The following is a 14,204-nucleotide window of genomic DNA, read 5'->3' as shown; positions in this document are numbered from 1 at the left end:
CGGCCCTTTGAGCCTGCACCGCCATTCAAAATGATCATGGCTGATCATCCACTCAGTATCCTGTACCTGCCTCAACTACCTCCTCCGGCAGCTCGTTTCATACACCCACTGTGTAAAAAGTTATCCCTCAGGTTCCTACTAATTCTTTCCCCACCTCACCTTAAACCAATGTCCTCTGGTTCTCGATTCCCCGACTCTGGGCAAGAGACTGCGTGTGTCTACCCCATCTATCCAACATCCTCGTAAATCTCTTTGTGTATTTACATCTACCCATGGTCTCCAGCTATGCTGCCTGAGCTCTTAGTGAAAGCGGAGTCAGGGGATATGGGGAGAAGGCAGGAACGGGGAACTGATTGTGGATGATCAGCCTTGGTCACATTGAATGGCGGTGCTGGCTCGAAGGGCCGAATGGCCTACTCCTGCACCAATTGTCAATTGTCTATTGATCTGCTGAGATACTCCAGCAATTTGTGTTTTGGGTTTGGATGCTTCTTCTGAAGAAGGGTCCCGACCACGAAACGTCACCTATCCATGTTCTCCATAGATGCTGCCTGACCCGCTGAGTTACTCCAGCACTCTGTGAAACGTCACCTATCCATGTTCTCCACAGATGCTGCCTGACCCACTGAGTTACTCCAGCACTCTGTGAAACGTCACCTATCCATGTTCTCCACAGATGCTGCCTGACCCACTGAGTTACTCCAGCACTCTGTGAAACGTCACCTATCCATGTTCTCCACAGATGCTGCCTGACCCACTGAGTTACTCCAGCACTCTGTGAAACGTCACCTATCCATGTTCTCCACAGATGCTGCCCGACCCGCTGAGTTATTCCAGCACTCTGTGAAACGTCACCTATCCATGTTTTCCACAGATGCTGCCTGACCCGCTGAGTTATGGTGCAGCAGCATCTATGGAGCGAAGGAAATAGGCAACATTTCGGGCCGAAACCCTTCTGGAAATAGGCAACGTTTCGGGTCGAAACCCGGAAGGGTTTCGACCCGAAACGTTACCTATTTCCTTAGCTCCATAGATGCTGCTGCACCCGCTGAGTTACTCCAGCACTCTGTGAAACGTCACCTATCCATGTTCTCTACAGATGCTGCCTGACCCGCTGAGTTACTCCAGCACTCTGCGCCTTTCATTTGTAACCCAGCATCTGCAGTTCTAACGTGTCTAGATTCTGTGTGCTGGTGGCTGAAGGCTGGTGTGGTTAAGGAATTATGTGTTGCGTTTAGCCTGAGAACAGGTGCTGTTGACAGTGGCTGGCTACGTGAGTGAATGAGTGGAGATGGTGCTGAGCTCATCCCTTGTGACAAGTTTCACTACACAGGGTAGCCATGAGTGTCATTCTATACAATACTGCTGGAGCTGGCGCTAGCAGCTGCAATGTCACACATTCTCCTCCCTGCCACCAAGTAGAGGCTTAGACCCATTACCAATCTAAAGCCCATCTAGTAACTGGTTTAGATCAACACCGAGCAAATGTTTCTGCACGAAGCCATGGTGATACGGGGATAATATCTTGCAGTTTAATGAATTAGCGACAATTTATTTATGTCATCAACGTTTTTAATAGCTGGTGGTTAAGATAGTCAGCAGCTGCCCTTGTGTTGAAGCCTGGTTGTAAAAATACCAGCCTGTGAATGTGACATCAGGTTCAGCTGCGAGCATCCTTCAATCTGCCCCCCCCCCCCCCCCCTCCCCCTCCCCCCCCCCCCCCCTCCCCTCCAACCCATTTTTTTTTCCCCTTAGTCCCACCTGCCTGCACTCATACCATAACCCTCCATTCCCTTCTCATCCATATGCCTATCCAATTTAGTAAAATGATACCAACGAACCTGCCTCCACCACTTCCACTGGAAGCTCATTCCACACCGCCACCACTCTCTGAGTAAAGAGGTTCCCCCTCATATTACCCCTAAACTTCTGTCCCTTAATTCTGAAGTCATGTCCTCTTGTTTGAATCTTCCCTATTCTCAAAGGGAAAAGCTTGTCCACATCAACTCTGTCTATCCCTCTCATCATTTTAAAGACCTCTATCAGGTCCCCCCTTAACCTTCTGCGCTCCAGAGAATAAAGACCTAACTTATTCAACCTATCCCTGTAACTTAGTTGTTGAAACCCAGGCAACATTCTAGTAAATCTCCTCTGTACTCTCTCTATTTTGTTGACATCCTTCCTATAATTTGGCGACCAAAATTGTACACCATACTCCAGATTTGGTCTCACCAATGCCTTGTACAATTTTAACATTACATCCCAGCTTCTATACTCAATGCTCTGATTTATAAAGGCTAGCATACCAAAAGCTTTCTTTACCACCCTATCTATATGAGATTCCACCTTCAAGGAACTATGACCACCTCCCCTCTCCCTCTCCCTCCCCCTCACTCCTCCACCCACTACTACCATCCCCCTTCACCCCTCACCCCTGACCCCGACTCCCCGACCCCCTCTCACTTCCCCTCCCCCTCACTCCTCCACGCACCCTCCCCCCTCTACCCTCCTCCTGCTCCATGCTCTATATTGTAACACACAGAAGGCGGACATACCAGAGCGTGTGGCAGCGCTATGTGAAGTGTTGTATAACTATGGACCATCCAGCAGAATATTCCCGTGGTCATCAGTCCAAACAAGACCGACGCGGTCACTAGCAGAACAATCATCAGTGTCCACTCTACAAAAGAGAAAGCACAATAAGTCACTGTAGAACATGAAGGGGATTTAGACTAGAGATACAGTGTGGGTACAGGCCCTTCGGCCCGAGTAGTCTGCGCCGACCTATGATCACCCCCGTACACTAACACTATCCTACACACACTAGCGACGATTTTACATTTGTTTTTACCATAGTCGATCAACGTACAAACCCGTACATCTTTGGTAACCGGAGCACCCGGAGAAAACCCACGCAGGTCACGTGGAGAACATGCAAACTCCGTAACGACAGCACCCGTAGTCAGGATCGAACCTGCGTCTCTGGCGCTGTGAGGCAGCAGCTCTACCCGCTGCACCACCGTGCCACCCTTTACGTTTTGCTCAGGATTCCAGCATCTGCAGTTGCGTCTGTCTCCACAGAGCCAGCCTTCGATCTGCGAGGAAACACCGACCCTACACACACACACACACACACACACACGCACACACACACACACACACACACACACACACACACACACTCACACACACACACACACACACACACACACACCACACACACACACACACACACACACACACACACACACACACACACCCACACACACACACACACCACACACACCCCACACACACACACACACACACACACACACACATACACACACACACACACACACACACACACACACACACACACACACACACACACACACACACACACACCACACACACACACACACACACACACACACACACACACACACACACACACACACACACATACACACACACACACACACACTCACCTCTCGCTGTCTCGCTGCAGAAGTCTGCAGTCTGACTCTCCTTTAAGAAGATATCTCTCTCTAAAAGCAGCTTCGCAGTGCCACAGTATTCAGTACTGGGCTCCAAAGATTCAAATGTGAAGTTTCCGTTGTCATTTAGGGCGACAAAGACCTGAAAATAAAAATATAATAGATGTAACATTTCTCAACTAGAGTTTTACAGCATGGATACAGGCCCTTCGGCCCAACCTGCACATACTGGCCCAACCTGCCCATACTGGCCCAACCTGCCCATACTGGCCAATGTCCCAGCTACACTAGTCACAGAGTGATACAGTGTGGACACAGGCCCTTCGGCCCAACTTGCCCAAACCAGCCAACATGTCCCTGCTACACTAGTCCCACCTGCCTGCGTTTGGTCCATATCCCTCCAAACCTGTCCTATCCATGTACCTGTCTAACATTTTATTAAACATTGGGATAGTCCCAGCCTCAACTACCTCCTCTGGCAGCTTATTCCATACACCCACCACCCTCTGTGTGAAAAAGTTACCCCTCAGGCTCCAATTAAATCTTTTTGCCTTCATTTTGTGAATTATTTAGTTTTATCGAAATGAGTGTTAAATTGAATGAAAACGATGTTTTACCATCTTATTGGTGGCAGCTTCATTGAGCTGAACCTTATATTCAACGACGGAGAAGATGTCATCGATAGAACGCCGCGCTGCGTCTCTGACGTGAACTGTTGGTGGTTCCAGCCAGATGTCGATGGATCGAGCTCGGACCCCCAACCTCACCTCAGGGGGTCCGATAACAGCTGAAAGAGAAGCAGAAGAGGAGTAGGTTTAACCTGGTGGTGCATCAGTAGAGTTGCTGCCTTCTGGACTTAGGCTGAGGAAACGTTACTGAGACGAGACCTGTTGGGTCAAAATCCAGGTGGAATGGTTGACTGTGGAGGATTAACCAGTCAGAACCTTTAGCCCAGGGTGGCAATGTCAAAGACCAGGGGGCATTGGCTTATGGTCAGAGAGGGCAAGTTTCAATGAGTTGTGTGTGTCAAATGTTTACACAAAGGAACCAGAGGTGATGATGGAGGCATTTGTGGCTTTATAGATCGGTCCAGGGCAGGGATTGGAGGGATATGGATCATGTACAGAGAGTGGCGATTAGTTCATCTTGGTATGGTGTTCAGCATGGGCATTGTGGACCGAAGGGCCTGCTCCTGTGCTGTTCTGTTCCCTGTTCTATGTGGAGGTGGGTGGAGCACTATTTTGTCACTGGTTCCTCTGTATAACTGGCTTTGTGTCTCATTGTCTCAGCTCCAGTGGTGACAGAGAGATAGCATTGAGGCCCACAGTGTTGGGGGAAAGATACTCACTCTTGTCCAAGGGGCAGAAGCGTTCTGACATGGTCCATTCGGACTCGCCACCCTGCCCCACCGCCTTCACTCTAGCATAATACCAGTTGGTCTCCTGGTCAAATTCCCTGGTTAAATCACAGCGGTGTTGGGAGATGCGGTAACACTCTGCCTTATTCAGCCAGGCCTCGCCGTAACTGGAGAGGGAATGGGACATTCATGAAACCAAGAGTGACACTGCACACCCTGCAAACCGCTCCACACTCTACACGTCATTGCCTAGCAAGGTGCCAGCCAGCTGGACATAGCAACACCACCTTTGTAGAGCTAAATGATGTTGGTACTGTCTCTACCTGCTTTGGTTCTACCTGTCCCAGGTGTAGTGAAGGGTGGGCCTGGTGCAGATGCCACGCAAGGTGCCAGTCAGCTGGACATTGCCGCCCCACCTGTCGTCTGTGGAAAGCTTCTTCCGGACCAACACCTTTGACCACATGTCCATCGGGCAGTGGTCAGCACGGAATGTCCTGCAGGCACTGCAGGGAAAGGACTCGATGGATCCGGTGGCGTGGTTCCCAGAGCAGACTGCCCAGCTTGTCTGGCAAAATGCCTCATCGCCAGAACTGACCAACAAGCACCAAGACCTGGCTTGGCTGGCGGTGAGGGGAGCCCTCCCAGTTAGATCCTTCCTGCACCATCGGAACCTCACTACCAGCTCACGCTGCCCCCGGGACGGTTGCGGTGGAGAGGAGACGGTTGCCCACCTCTTTGCAGAGTGTGGGTTTGCAAAGAGAGTCTGGAGAGGTATGCAAGGGTCCCTGGAACGATTTATCCCGAACAGCTCCGTCACAGAGGACTGTTCCGCTGAGTTACTCCAGCACTCTGTGAAACGTCACCTATCCATGTTCTCCACAGATGCTGCCTGACCTGGAACGATTTACGGACTGTTCCCAGGGACACATTCAGAGACTGACATCGAGTGCTGCTGGAGGGTCATCAACTCAGTCAAAGACGCTCTTTGGTCTGCCCGAGCGTTGCTCACCACCCAGCAGAGCGAGATGTCCGTCAGGGAATGTTGCCGACTGGCCCACTGCAGACTGCAGGAGTACGTGCTAAGGGACTCGCTGAAGCTTGGTGCAGCCAACGCCAAGGCTCGGTGGGGGAGGACCACAGTCTAGGGTCCTTCTGCTGCTGGACATTGGGGGCAGAGTCCAGTGGGGACCCCCCTCACCCAAGGGGCGGGATATCACCCCGGGGGGGGGGCACATGAGTGGCAATTGTGCGATGTGTAAAGAAAAAGGGAAGTAACTCCAGCATCTGCAGCTTCTTGTGAATCCATTAAAAATCCTGCGAGTTTTATCCACCCATATGGTGGAGCTGAGAATTTAAAACTGTCCATAACCCGAAGATGAAACAAACGCCCTCTAATTAAGCCCAACATGTGTCGCAGCAAAACCGCCCTGCATACCAATCCAGCCGGATCTAATTAACTTTAATCTGCAGTAAACACTCCTGGTGCGTGGGCAGGAACTGCAGATGCTGCCTTACACCGGAGATAAGACACAAAGTGCTGGAGTAATTCAGCGGGTAAGGCAGCATCTGTGGAGAACATGGATCAGTGATGTTTCACAGAGTGCTGGATGAACTCAGCGGGTCAGGCAGCATCTGTGGAGGGTCTCGACCCGAAACGTCACCTATTCCTTTTCTCCAGAGATGCTGCCTGACCCGCTGAGTTACCCCTGCTTTTTGTGTTTAAACCAGCACCTGCAGTTCCTTCCTACACATTTTGTCCGCTCCACTGCAAAATCTCCTCAATTCTCCTAGTCTCTCCAAGGCAGCCTGAAGAAGGGTCTCGATCCAAACGTCACCTATTTCTTTTCTCCAGAGATGCTGTCTGACCCGTTGAGTTACTCCAACTCTATGTCGATCTTCAGTCTAAATCAACATCTGCAGTTCCTTCCTATGCATCTGTGGAGAACATGGATAGGTGACGTTTCATAGAGTGCTGGAGTAACTCAGCGGGTCATAGAAACATAGAAACATAGAAATTAGGTGCAGGAGTAGAGGCCATTCGGCCCTTCGAGCCTGCACTGCCATTCAATATGATCATGGCTGATCATCCAACTCAGTATCCCGTCCCTGCCTTCTCTCCATACCCTCTGATCCCCTTAGCCACAAGGGCCACATCTAACTCCCTCTTAAATATAGCCAATGAACTGTGGCCTCAACTACCCTCTGTGGCAGAGAGTTCCAGAGATTCACCACTCTCTGTGTGAAAAAAGTTCTTCTCATCTCGGTTTTAAAGGATTTCCCCCTTATCCTTAAGCTGTGACCCCTTGTCCTGGACTTCCCCAACATCGGGAACAATCTTCCTGCATCTAGCCTGTCCAACCCCTTAAGAAGGGTCAGGCAGCACCTGTGGAGAACATGGATAGGTGACGTTTCACAGAGTGCTGGAGTAACTCAGCGGGTCAGGCAGCATCTGTGTGGAGAACATGGATAGGTGACGTTTCACAGAGTGCTGGAGTAACTCAGCGGGTCAGGCAGCATCTGTGGAGAACATGGAGATGTGACGTTTCAGGTCGGGACTTTTCTTCAGACTGGGATATTCCTGTAACCGAATCAATAAATGGGACGTACATCTGGTACTCAACATCATACACGGAGTCTCTGGGTCCATGTGGCGCCCATTGAAGAATGGAATTGAAGTTACTGGAATTGATGAAGACATGGACGGGTCTGGGTAACATCGTCACCGCAAGGCAGCCTGAAAATAGAAAACAGGTTGAATTACACCCACCGTTACCAAATGTTTAAGAAGGAACTGCAGATGCTGGAAAAATCGAAGGTAGATAAAAAATGCTGGAGAAACTCAGAGGGTGAGGCAGCATCTATGGAGCGAAGGAATAGGTGATGTTTCGGGTCGAGACCCGGAAGGGTCTCGACCCGAAACGTCACCTATTCCTTCTCTCCATAGATGCTTCTGGGTCTCGACCCGAAACGTCACCTATTCCTTCGCTCCATAGATGCTTCTAGGTCTCGACCCGAAACGTCACCTATTCCTTCTCTCCATAGATGCTTCTGGGTCTCGACCCGAAACGTCACCTATTCCTTCGCTCCATACATGCTCTCACCCGCTGAGTTTCTCCAGCATTTTAATCCACCCACCTTTACCAAAGACCCACACACCATCCTGGCCACACACTCATCTCCCCGCTACCTTCAGATAGAAGGTACAGGAGCCTGAAGACTGCAACGACCAGGTTCAGGAATAACTACTTCCCCACAGCCATCAGGCTATTAAACCCGGCTTGGTCAAAACTCTGATTGTTAATAACCCATTATGTGTTATTTGCACTTTATCAGTTTATTAACACCGTCTTTAACACGGTGCCTTTAACACCGTCATCCCAGCCAGCTTGATCACCAAACTCAGTGGACTTGGCATCTCCACCTCCCTCTGCAACTGGACACTGGACTGCCTCACTAACAGACCACAGTCTGTTAGGGTCAATAACCTCACCTCCTCCACTATAACACTGAACACCGGAGTGCCACAGGGCTGTGTGCTCAGCCCTCTCCTCTACTCCCTCTTCACCCACGACTGCATCCCAAAGTACGGATCCAACGCCATTATTAAGTTTGCTGACGATACCACGGTAGTAGGACTGATCAGCGACAACGATGAGTCAGCCTACAGGGAGGAGATCCAGCACCTGACCACCTGGTGTGCCGACAATAACCTCATCCTCAACTCCAAAAAGACGAAGGAGATTATTGTTGACTTCAGGCAGACCAGAGGGGGCAGTTATACCCCCATCCATATAAACGGGACTGAGGTGGAGCGCGTCTCCAGCTATAAATTCCTCGGAGTGCATATCTCGGAGGACTTGTCCTGGTCCCTCAACACCTCCAAGCTGATCAAAAAGGCACAGCAGCGCCTTTACTTCCTTAGGAGGCTCAAGAAAGCCCACCTGTCCCCCCAGATCCTGACCAACTTTTACCGCTGTACCATAGAGAGTATCCTGACCACCTGCTTCACGGTATGGTACAGCAGCTGCACTGCTGCGGACAGGAAGGCACTACAACGGGTGGTGAAAACCCGCGCAGCACATCATCGGTGCCCCGCTCCCTGCCATGGATGCCCTCCACCGAAAACGGTGTCTGAGACGGGCTGGGAAGATCATCAAAGACCCCTCACACCCCAACCATGGACTGTTTGCCCTCCTCCCATCAGGGAGGCGGTACAGGAGCCTCAGGTCACGTACTAGTAGGATGAGGAACAGCTTCTACAATAATACAATCACATTGCTGAACTCGGAGTCCAGACGATAGATTTCTCTGGTCCCTCCGTCCCCATTGTTTAATTATTCTGTATTTTTTGATTATTCTGTATCTTCTCTCTTTCTATTTTATTTTTATTTCTTTATGTACAACTACTACGGACTGACGCAAAACTGCATTTCTTTGTACTCATACTTGTATTTGTGCCATGACATTAAAGTTGAATTGAATTGAATTGAATTATTTATTCATGTGTGTATATATTTATATCATGGTATATGGACACACTGATCTGTTCTGTATTCACGCCTACTATGTTCTGTTGTGCTGAAGCAAAGCAAGAATTTCATTGTCCTATCAGAACTCTGTTACAGATCTCTCCAAACATGTGTGGAACTGAAACAAACTGCATATTTCAAAAGTTGCAATGGACTCAGATAGTAGTTCATAGCATAGGTAATAGGTTGGATGTCATAGGTTTAAGTTCTGTTTAGTTTATTGTCACGTGTAACGAGGTACAGTGAAAATCTCTTGTTGCGTGCTAACCAGTCAGTGGGGAAGACAACACATGATTACAATTTGCAGTGTGTAGGTCCATGATGATGGAATGTCAATAGACAATACACAATAGGTGCAGGAGTAGAGGCCATTCGGCCCTTCGAGCCAGCACCGCCATTCAATGTGATCATGGCTGATCATCCACAATCAGTACCCCGTTCCTGCCTACTCCCCATATCCCCTGACTCCGCTATCTTTAAGAGCCCAATCTAGCTCTCTCTTGAAAGCATCCAGAGAACCGGCCTCCACCGCCCTCCTCAAGGTATGCCTGCTTTGAAAAAATTCTCCTAGTCTCTCCAAGGCAGTCTGAAGAAGGGTCAGAGAGGCAGAGAATTCCACAGACTCACAACTCTCTGTGAGAAAAAGTGTTTCCTCGTCTCCGTTCTAAACTGACGTTTAGTTTAAGGTGAGAGGGAAAAGATTTAATAGGGACCATGGGTAAAAATAGGGGCAACTTCTTCACACAGAGGGTGGTGGGTGTATGTGACGAGCTGCCTGAGGAGGTAATTGAGGCTGGTACAATAACAACATTTCAAAAGACCTGTGGACAGGTTCACAGATAAGAAAGGTTTTGGGGGGGGGGGTGTGGGCAAAATACAGGCAGATGGGAGGTGGAGAAAGGGCACCATGTCAGCATGACAGTGAGTTTTCTCAGAGACCTTCAGTTTCTTTCCACACTCCAAAGGCGTGCAGGTTTGTAGGTTAATTGGCTTGGTGTAAATGTAAATTGTTCCCAGTGTGTGGGATGATGTTAGTGTGCGGGGATCACTGGTCGGCGCAGACTCGGTGGGCTGAAGGGCCTGTTTCCACGCTGTATCTCTAAACTAAACTAAAATAATAATGAAACCATCAACTCAGTTGAATTTGGAACTCAACTTGTTCTGAAACATGTTTAAGTCAATAGCAGAGATTAGTACTGGAGTCAGTACTCACCAGCAATAGCAGAAATTAGTACTGGAGTCAGTACTCACCAGCAACAGCAGAGATTAGTACTGGAATCAGTACTCACCAGCAATAGCAGAGATTAATACTGGAATCAGTACTCACCAGCAACCATATAAACCATATAACAATTACAGCACGGAAACAGGCCATCTCGACTCTTCTAGTCCGTGCCGAACACATAATCTCCCCTAGTCCCATATACCTGCGCCCAGACCATAACCCTCCATTCCTTTCCCGTCCATATAACTATCCAATTTATTTTTAAATGATAAAAACGAACCTGCCTCCACAACTTCCACTGGAAGCTCATTCCACACAGCTACCACTCTCTGAGTAAAGAAGTTCCCCCTCATGTTACCCCTAAACTTCTGTCCCTTAATTCTCAAGTCATGTCCTCTTGTTTGAATCTTCCCTACTCTCAGTGGGAAAAGCTTTTCCACATCAACTCTGTCTATCCCTCTCATAATTTTAAAGACCTCTATCAAGTCCCCCCTTAACCTTCTGCGCTCCAAAGAATAAAGCCCTAACTTGTTCAACCTTTCTCTGTAACTTAGTTGCTGAAACCCAGTCAATAGCAGAGATTAGTACTGGAATCAATACTCACAGAGATTAGTACTGGAGCAATACTCACCAGCAACAGCAGAGATTAGTACTGGAGTCAATACTCACCAGCAATAGCAGAGATTAGTACTGGAGTCAATACTCACCAGCAACAGCAGAGATTAGTACTGGGATCCAACGGAGCCACATGGTGTAAATCCCACTCGGTCTCACGTAAGCACAGCTGAGACAGGCAACTCCAAGGTGGATTGTGAACGTCAGGAAACTCTTGGCTTCAGTAACCAGGGACGTGAGCAAAACCCCAGCATTTGTGAGGGTCTTTCCTTTATCCCAGTCCACATACGGCCCACCTGTGTGTGAAGGCTCCTGCCTGTACACGGTCTGTGATCAATCACCTTCAACACAGTGGAGTTCCTGGTTGGTAAACGGGAGATTTGTTTGGACAGCCCTGTGTGATCATGTGGCCACCGATTGGATAGCGACTGGGCTGCTTACATTCATCAACTTATCTAAAGTTATGATCACTATGATAGGTGGAGTCTGAAGTTCAATTAGTTCTTCTGAACACACCCTTCAGGCAGGAGGTGAAGCCAAACATCCTATAGCAGAGGATCTTTGGGTGAAGTTGTCCCTGGTCAATCGTAGAGACAAGGAACGGCTGTTGGCTATTGTCCAACAACCTGTCTATCAAACAACCCCCTCAATGGTGTCACCTGTTACTCCCCACCCCCCTCCCTTCCAGCTTTCTTTCCCACCTCTCCTGGAATCAGTCTGAAGAAAGATCTCCACCCAAAACATCACCTGTCCATGTTCCCCAGAGACGAATTAATACTTTAGTGTCACAAGTGTCGAGGCAGTGAAATTCTTTGCTTGAGTACCAGAGGCATGCAAACAGTTGCCACATAGAGGGCATAGACAAGTATCCCCGCTAGCTCCTCCTGTATTCAGATTCAGATTCAATTTTAATTGTCATTGTCAGTGTACAGTACAGAGACAACAAAATGCATTTAGCATCTCCTGGAAGAGCGGCATCCCCCCAAACGGGATTTGCTCTTCCCCCTCCCCCCCTCATGGTGGTTCGATGCTACCTTTCCCACTGAGATACTGGCAGTCAGCGAGGTACGTGTGTTGAGTAGAGTGACAGCCGCCGGAAAGAAGCTGTTCCTCGACCTGCTGGTCCGGCAACGGAGAGACCTGTAGTGCCTCCCGGATGGTAGGAGGGTAAACAGTCCATGGTTGGGGTGAGAGCAGTCCTTGGCGATGCTGAGCGCCCTCCGCAGACAACGCTTGCTGGAGTAACTCAGCGGAGGGGGCAGCATCTGTGGGAAACATGGATGCGTTGGACATTTCACAGACCCTCCCTAGTAAATCTATAGCCCCCCACCCCTCCCTGTGGCATTCCCCCCATACCGGGACCCCATTGCTTTCCCCCTCCCAGAGTGCTGGTTCGTGCTACTTTCCCACTGGGATACTCCAGCATTTGTGTGTTTCTAAGGAAGTGGCAACTGGTTTCAAAGAAAGGCCGTAACTCAGCGGGTAAGGCAGCAGCGGCGGAGAACATGGAAAGGTGACGTTTCACAGAGTGCTGGAGTAACTCAGCGGGTCAGGCAGCAGCGGTGGAGAGCATGGATAGGTGACGTTTCAAAGAGTGCTGGAGTAACTCAGCGGGTCAGGCAGCATCTGTGGAGAACATGGATAGGTGACGTTTCACAGAGTGCTGGAGTAACTCAGCGGGTCAGGCAGCATTTGTGGAGAACATGGTTAGGTGACGTTTTCACGTCAGGACCCTTCTTCAGACGCTAGCATTTATTATTCATGAATAATTAAAAAATCAAAGAAAGTTAAACGACCAACATGCCCCAGCTACACTAGTCCCACCTTCCTGCATTTGGTCCATATCCCTCTAAACCTGTCCTATCCATGTACCTGTCTAGCTGTTTCTTAAACATTGCAATAGACCTTGCCTCAACTACCTCCTCCGGCAGCTCGTTCCATACACCCACCACCCTTTGTGTGAGAATATTACCCCTCAGATCCCTATTAAATCTTTTCCCCCTCACCTTAAACCTGTGTCCTCTGGTTCTCGATTCCCCTACTCTGGGCAAGACTCTCAGCTTAGCTCAGTTCAGTTTTTATTTATCATATGTAGGTTAACACATAGTCAACGGTACAATGTGTTTGACAAGACAACGGGTCACCTCAGCAATGATATTACAAGGATAAAATTAAGGTTAAAAAAAAAAAGATAAGAGTGGCATTGGTAGGTAAAAGACAATAATAATGAATCGAATATTCAACATATATGATGTGTTTATGAGTTCAGAAGCCTAATGGCATGATGATAAAAACTGTTCTTAAATTGTTATCAAATGTACATGGGAGGATTACATACTAACACAATAAATCTGTCTCCTTGTACAAGATCCATAGCAGTGGAGAAAGTAAACAATTCTCCTCCTCACTGCTATAACCTACTTTATTCTAGACCACTTTGCAGAAGATTAATTTAGCAATGCACACTTCCTGAAAATATAATTGCTCTCTCGTGATGCTTGTAAAGGAAGGTTTGCTCTTAGTAATAGTTACATAGGGCAGGGAAACAGGCCCATCAGCCCAAATCGACCAAGATGCCCCTTCTGACCGACTCCCACCTGCCCACCTTTGGGCCATATCTCTCTAAACCTTTCCACCTATGTAGCTGGTCAAATATCTTCTAAATGTCATTACAGTACTTGCCTCCTCTGGCAGCTCGTTTTATATAAACACTTATGTGAAAAAGTTGCCCCTCAACCACTCATTACATTTTAGTACAGAGTTATTCAATGGGTCAGGAAGCATTTCTGGAGAAAACGGATAGGTCTTAGATGTTTCCTCTCACCCTTCTTCTTCTTGTGTGCGGCGTGCACAGCCTAAAGTTGTAAGGCAACTTGTTCTGTTTGATGTTTAAGAAGGAATTGCAGATGCTGGAAAATCGAAGGTAAAGGCAAAAATGCTGGAGAAACTCAGCAGGCGAGGCAGCATCTATGGAGCGAAGGAAATAGGCAACGTTTCGG

The 14,204-nt window shown here is 48.6% G+C and overlaps 1 protein-coding gene across 1 annotated transcript in view; it reads right to left on the bottom strand.

Annotated features, from left to right (window-relative positions):
* Nucleotides 1-11,538, bottom strand: part of LOC129709946 (uncharacterized) — a 14,014-nt gene extending 2,476 nt beyond the window's left edge. Inside the window, exons 1-6 of the mRNA XM_055656653.1 lie at nt 11,298-11,538; nt 7,444-7,570; nt 4,828-5,003; nt 4,097-4,266; nt 3,471-3,621; nt 2,556-2,680 (exon numbers count right to left, since the gene is read on the bottom strand). Coding sequence (XP_055512628.1) covers nt 2,556-2,680; nt 3,471-3,621; nt 4,097-4,266; nt 4,828-5,003; nt 7,444-7,570; nt 11,298-11,340 — 792 coding nt within the window. The 5' untranslated portion in view covers nt 11,341-11,538. The remainder of the gene's footprint in view (nt 1-2,555; nt 2,681-3,470; nt 3,622-4,096; nt 4,267-4,827; nt 5,004-7,443; nt 7,571-11,297) is intronic.
* Between the last annotated feature and the right edge of the window lie 2,666 nt (nt 11,539-14,204).

This window comes from Leucoraja erinacea, chromosome 26 (genome assembly GCF_028641065.1).
Source record: "Leucoraja erinacea ecotype New England chromosome 26, Leri_hhj_1, whole genome shotgun sequence".
Classification (NCBI taxonomy): Eukaryota; Metazoa; Chordata; class Chondrichthyes; order Rajiformes; family Rajidae; genus Leucoraja; species Leucoraja erinaceus.
This window is presented reverse-complemented; position numbering and strand designations above follow the sequence as displayed.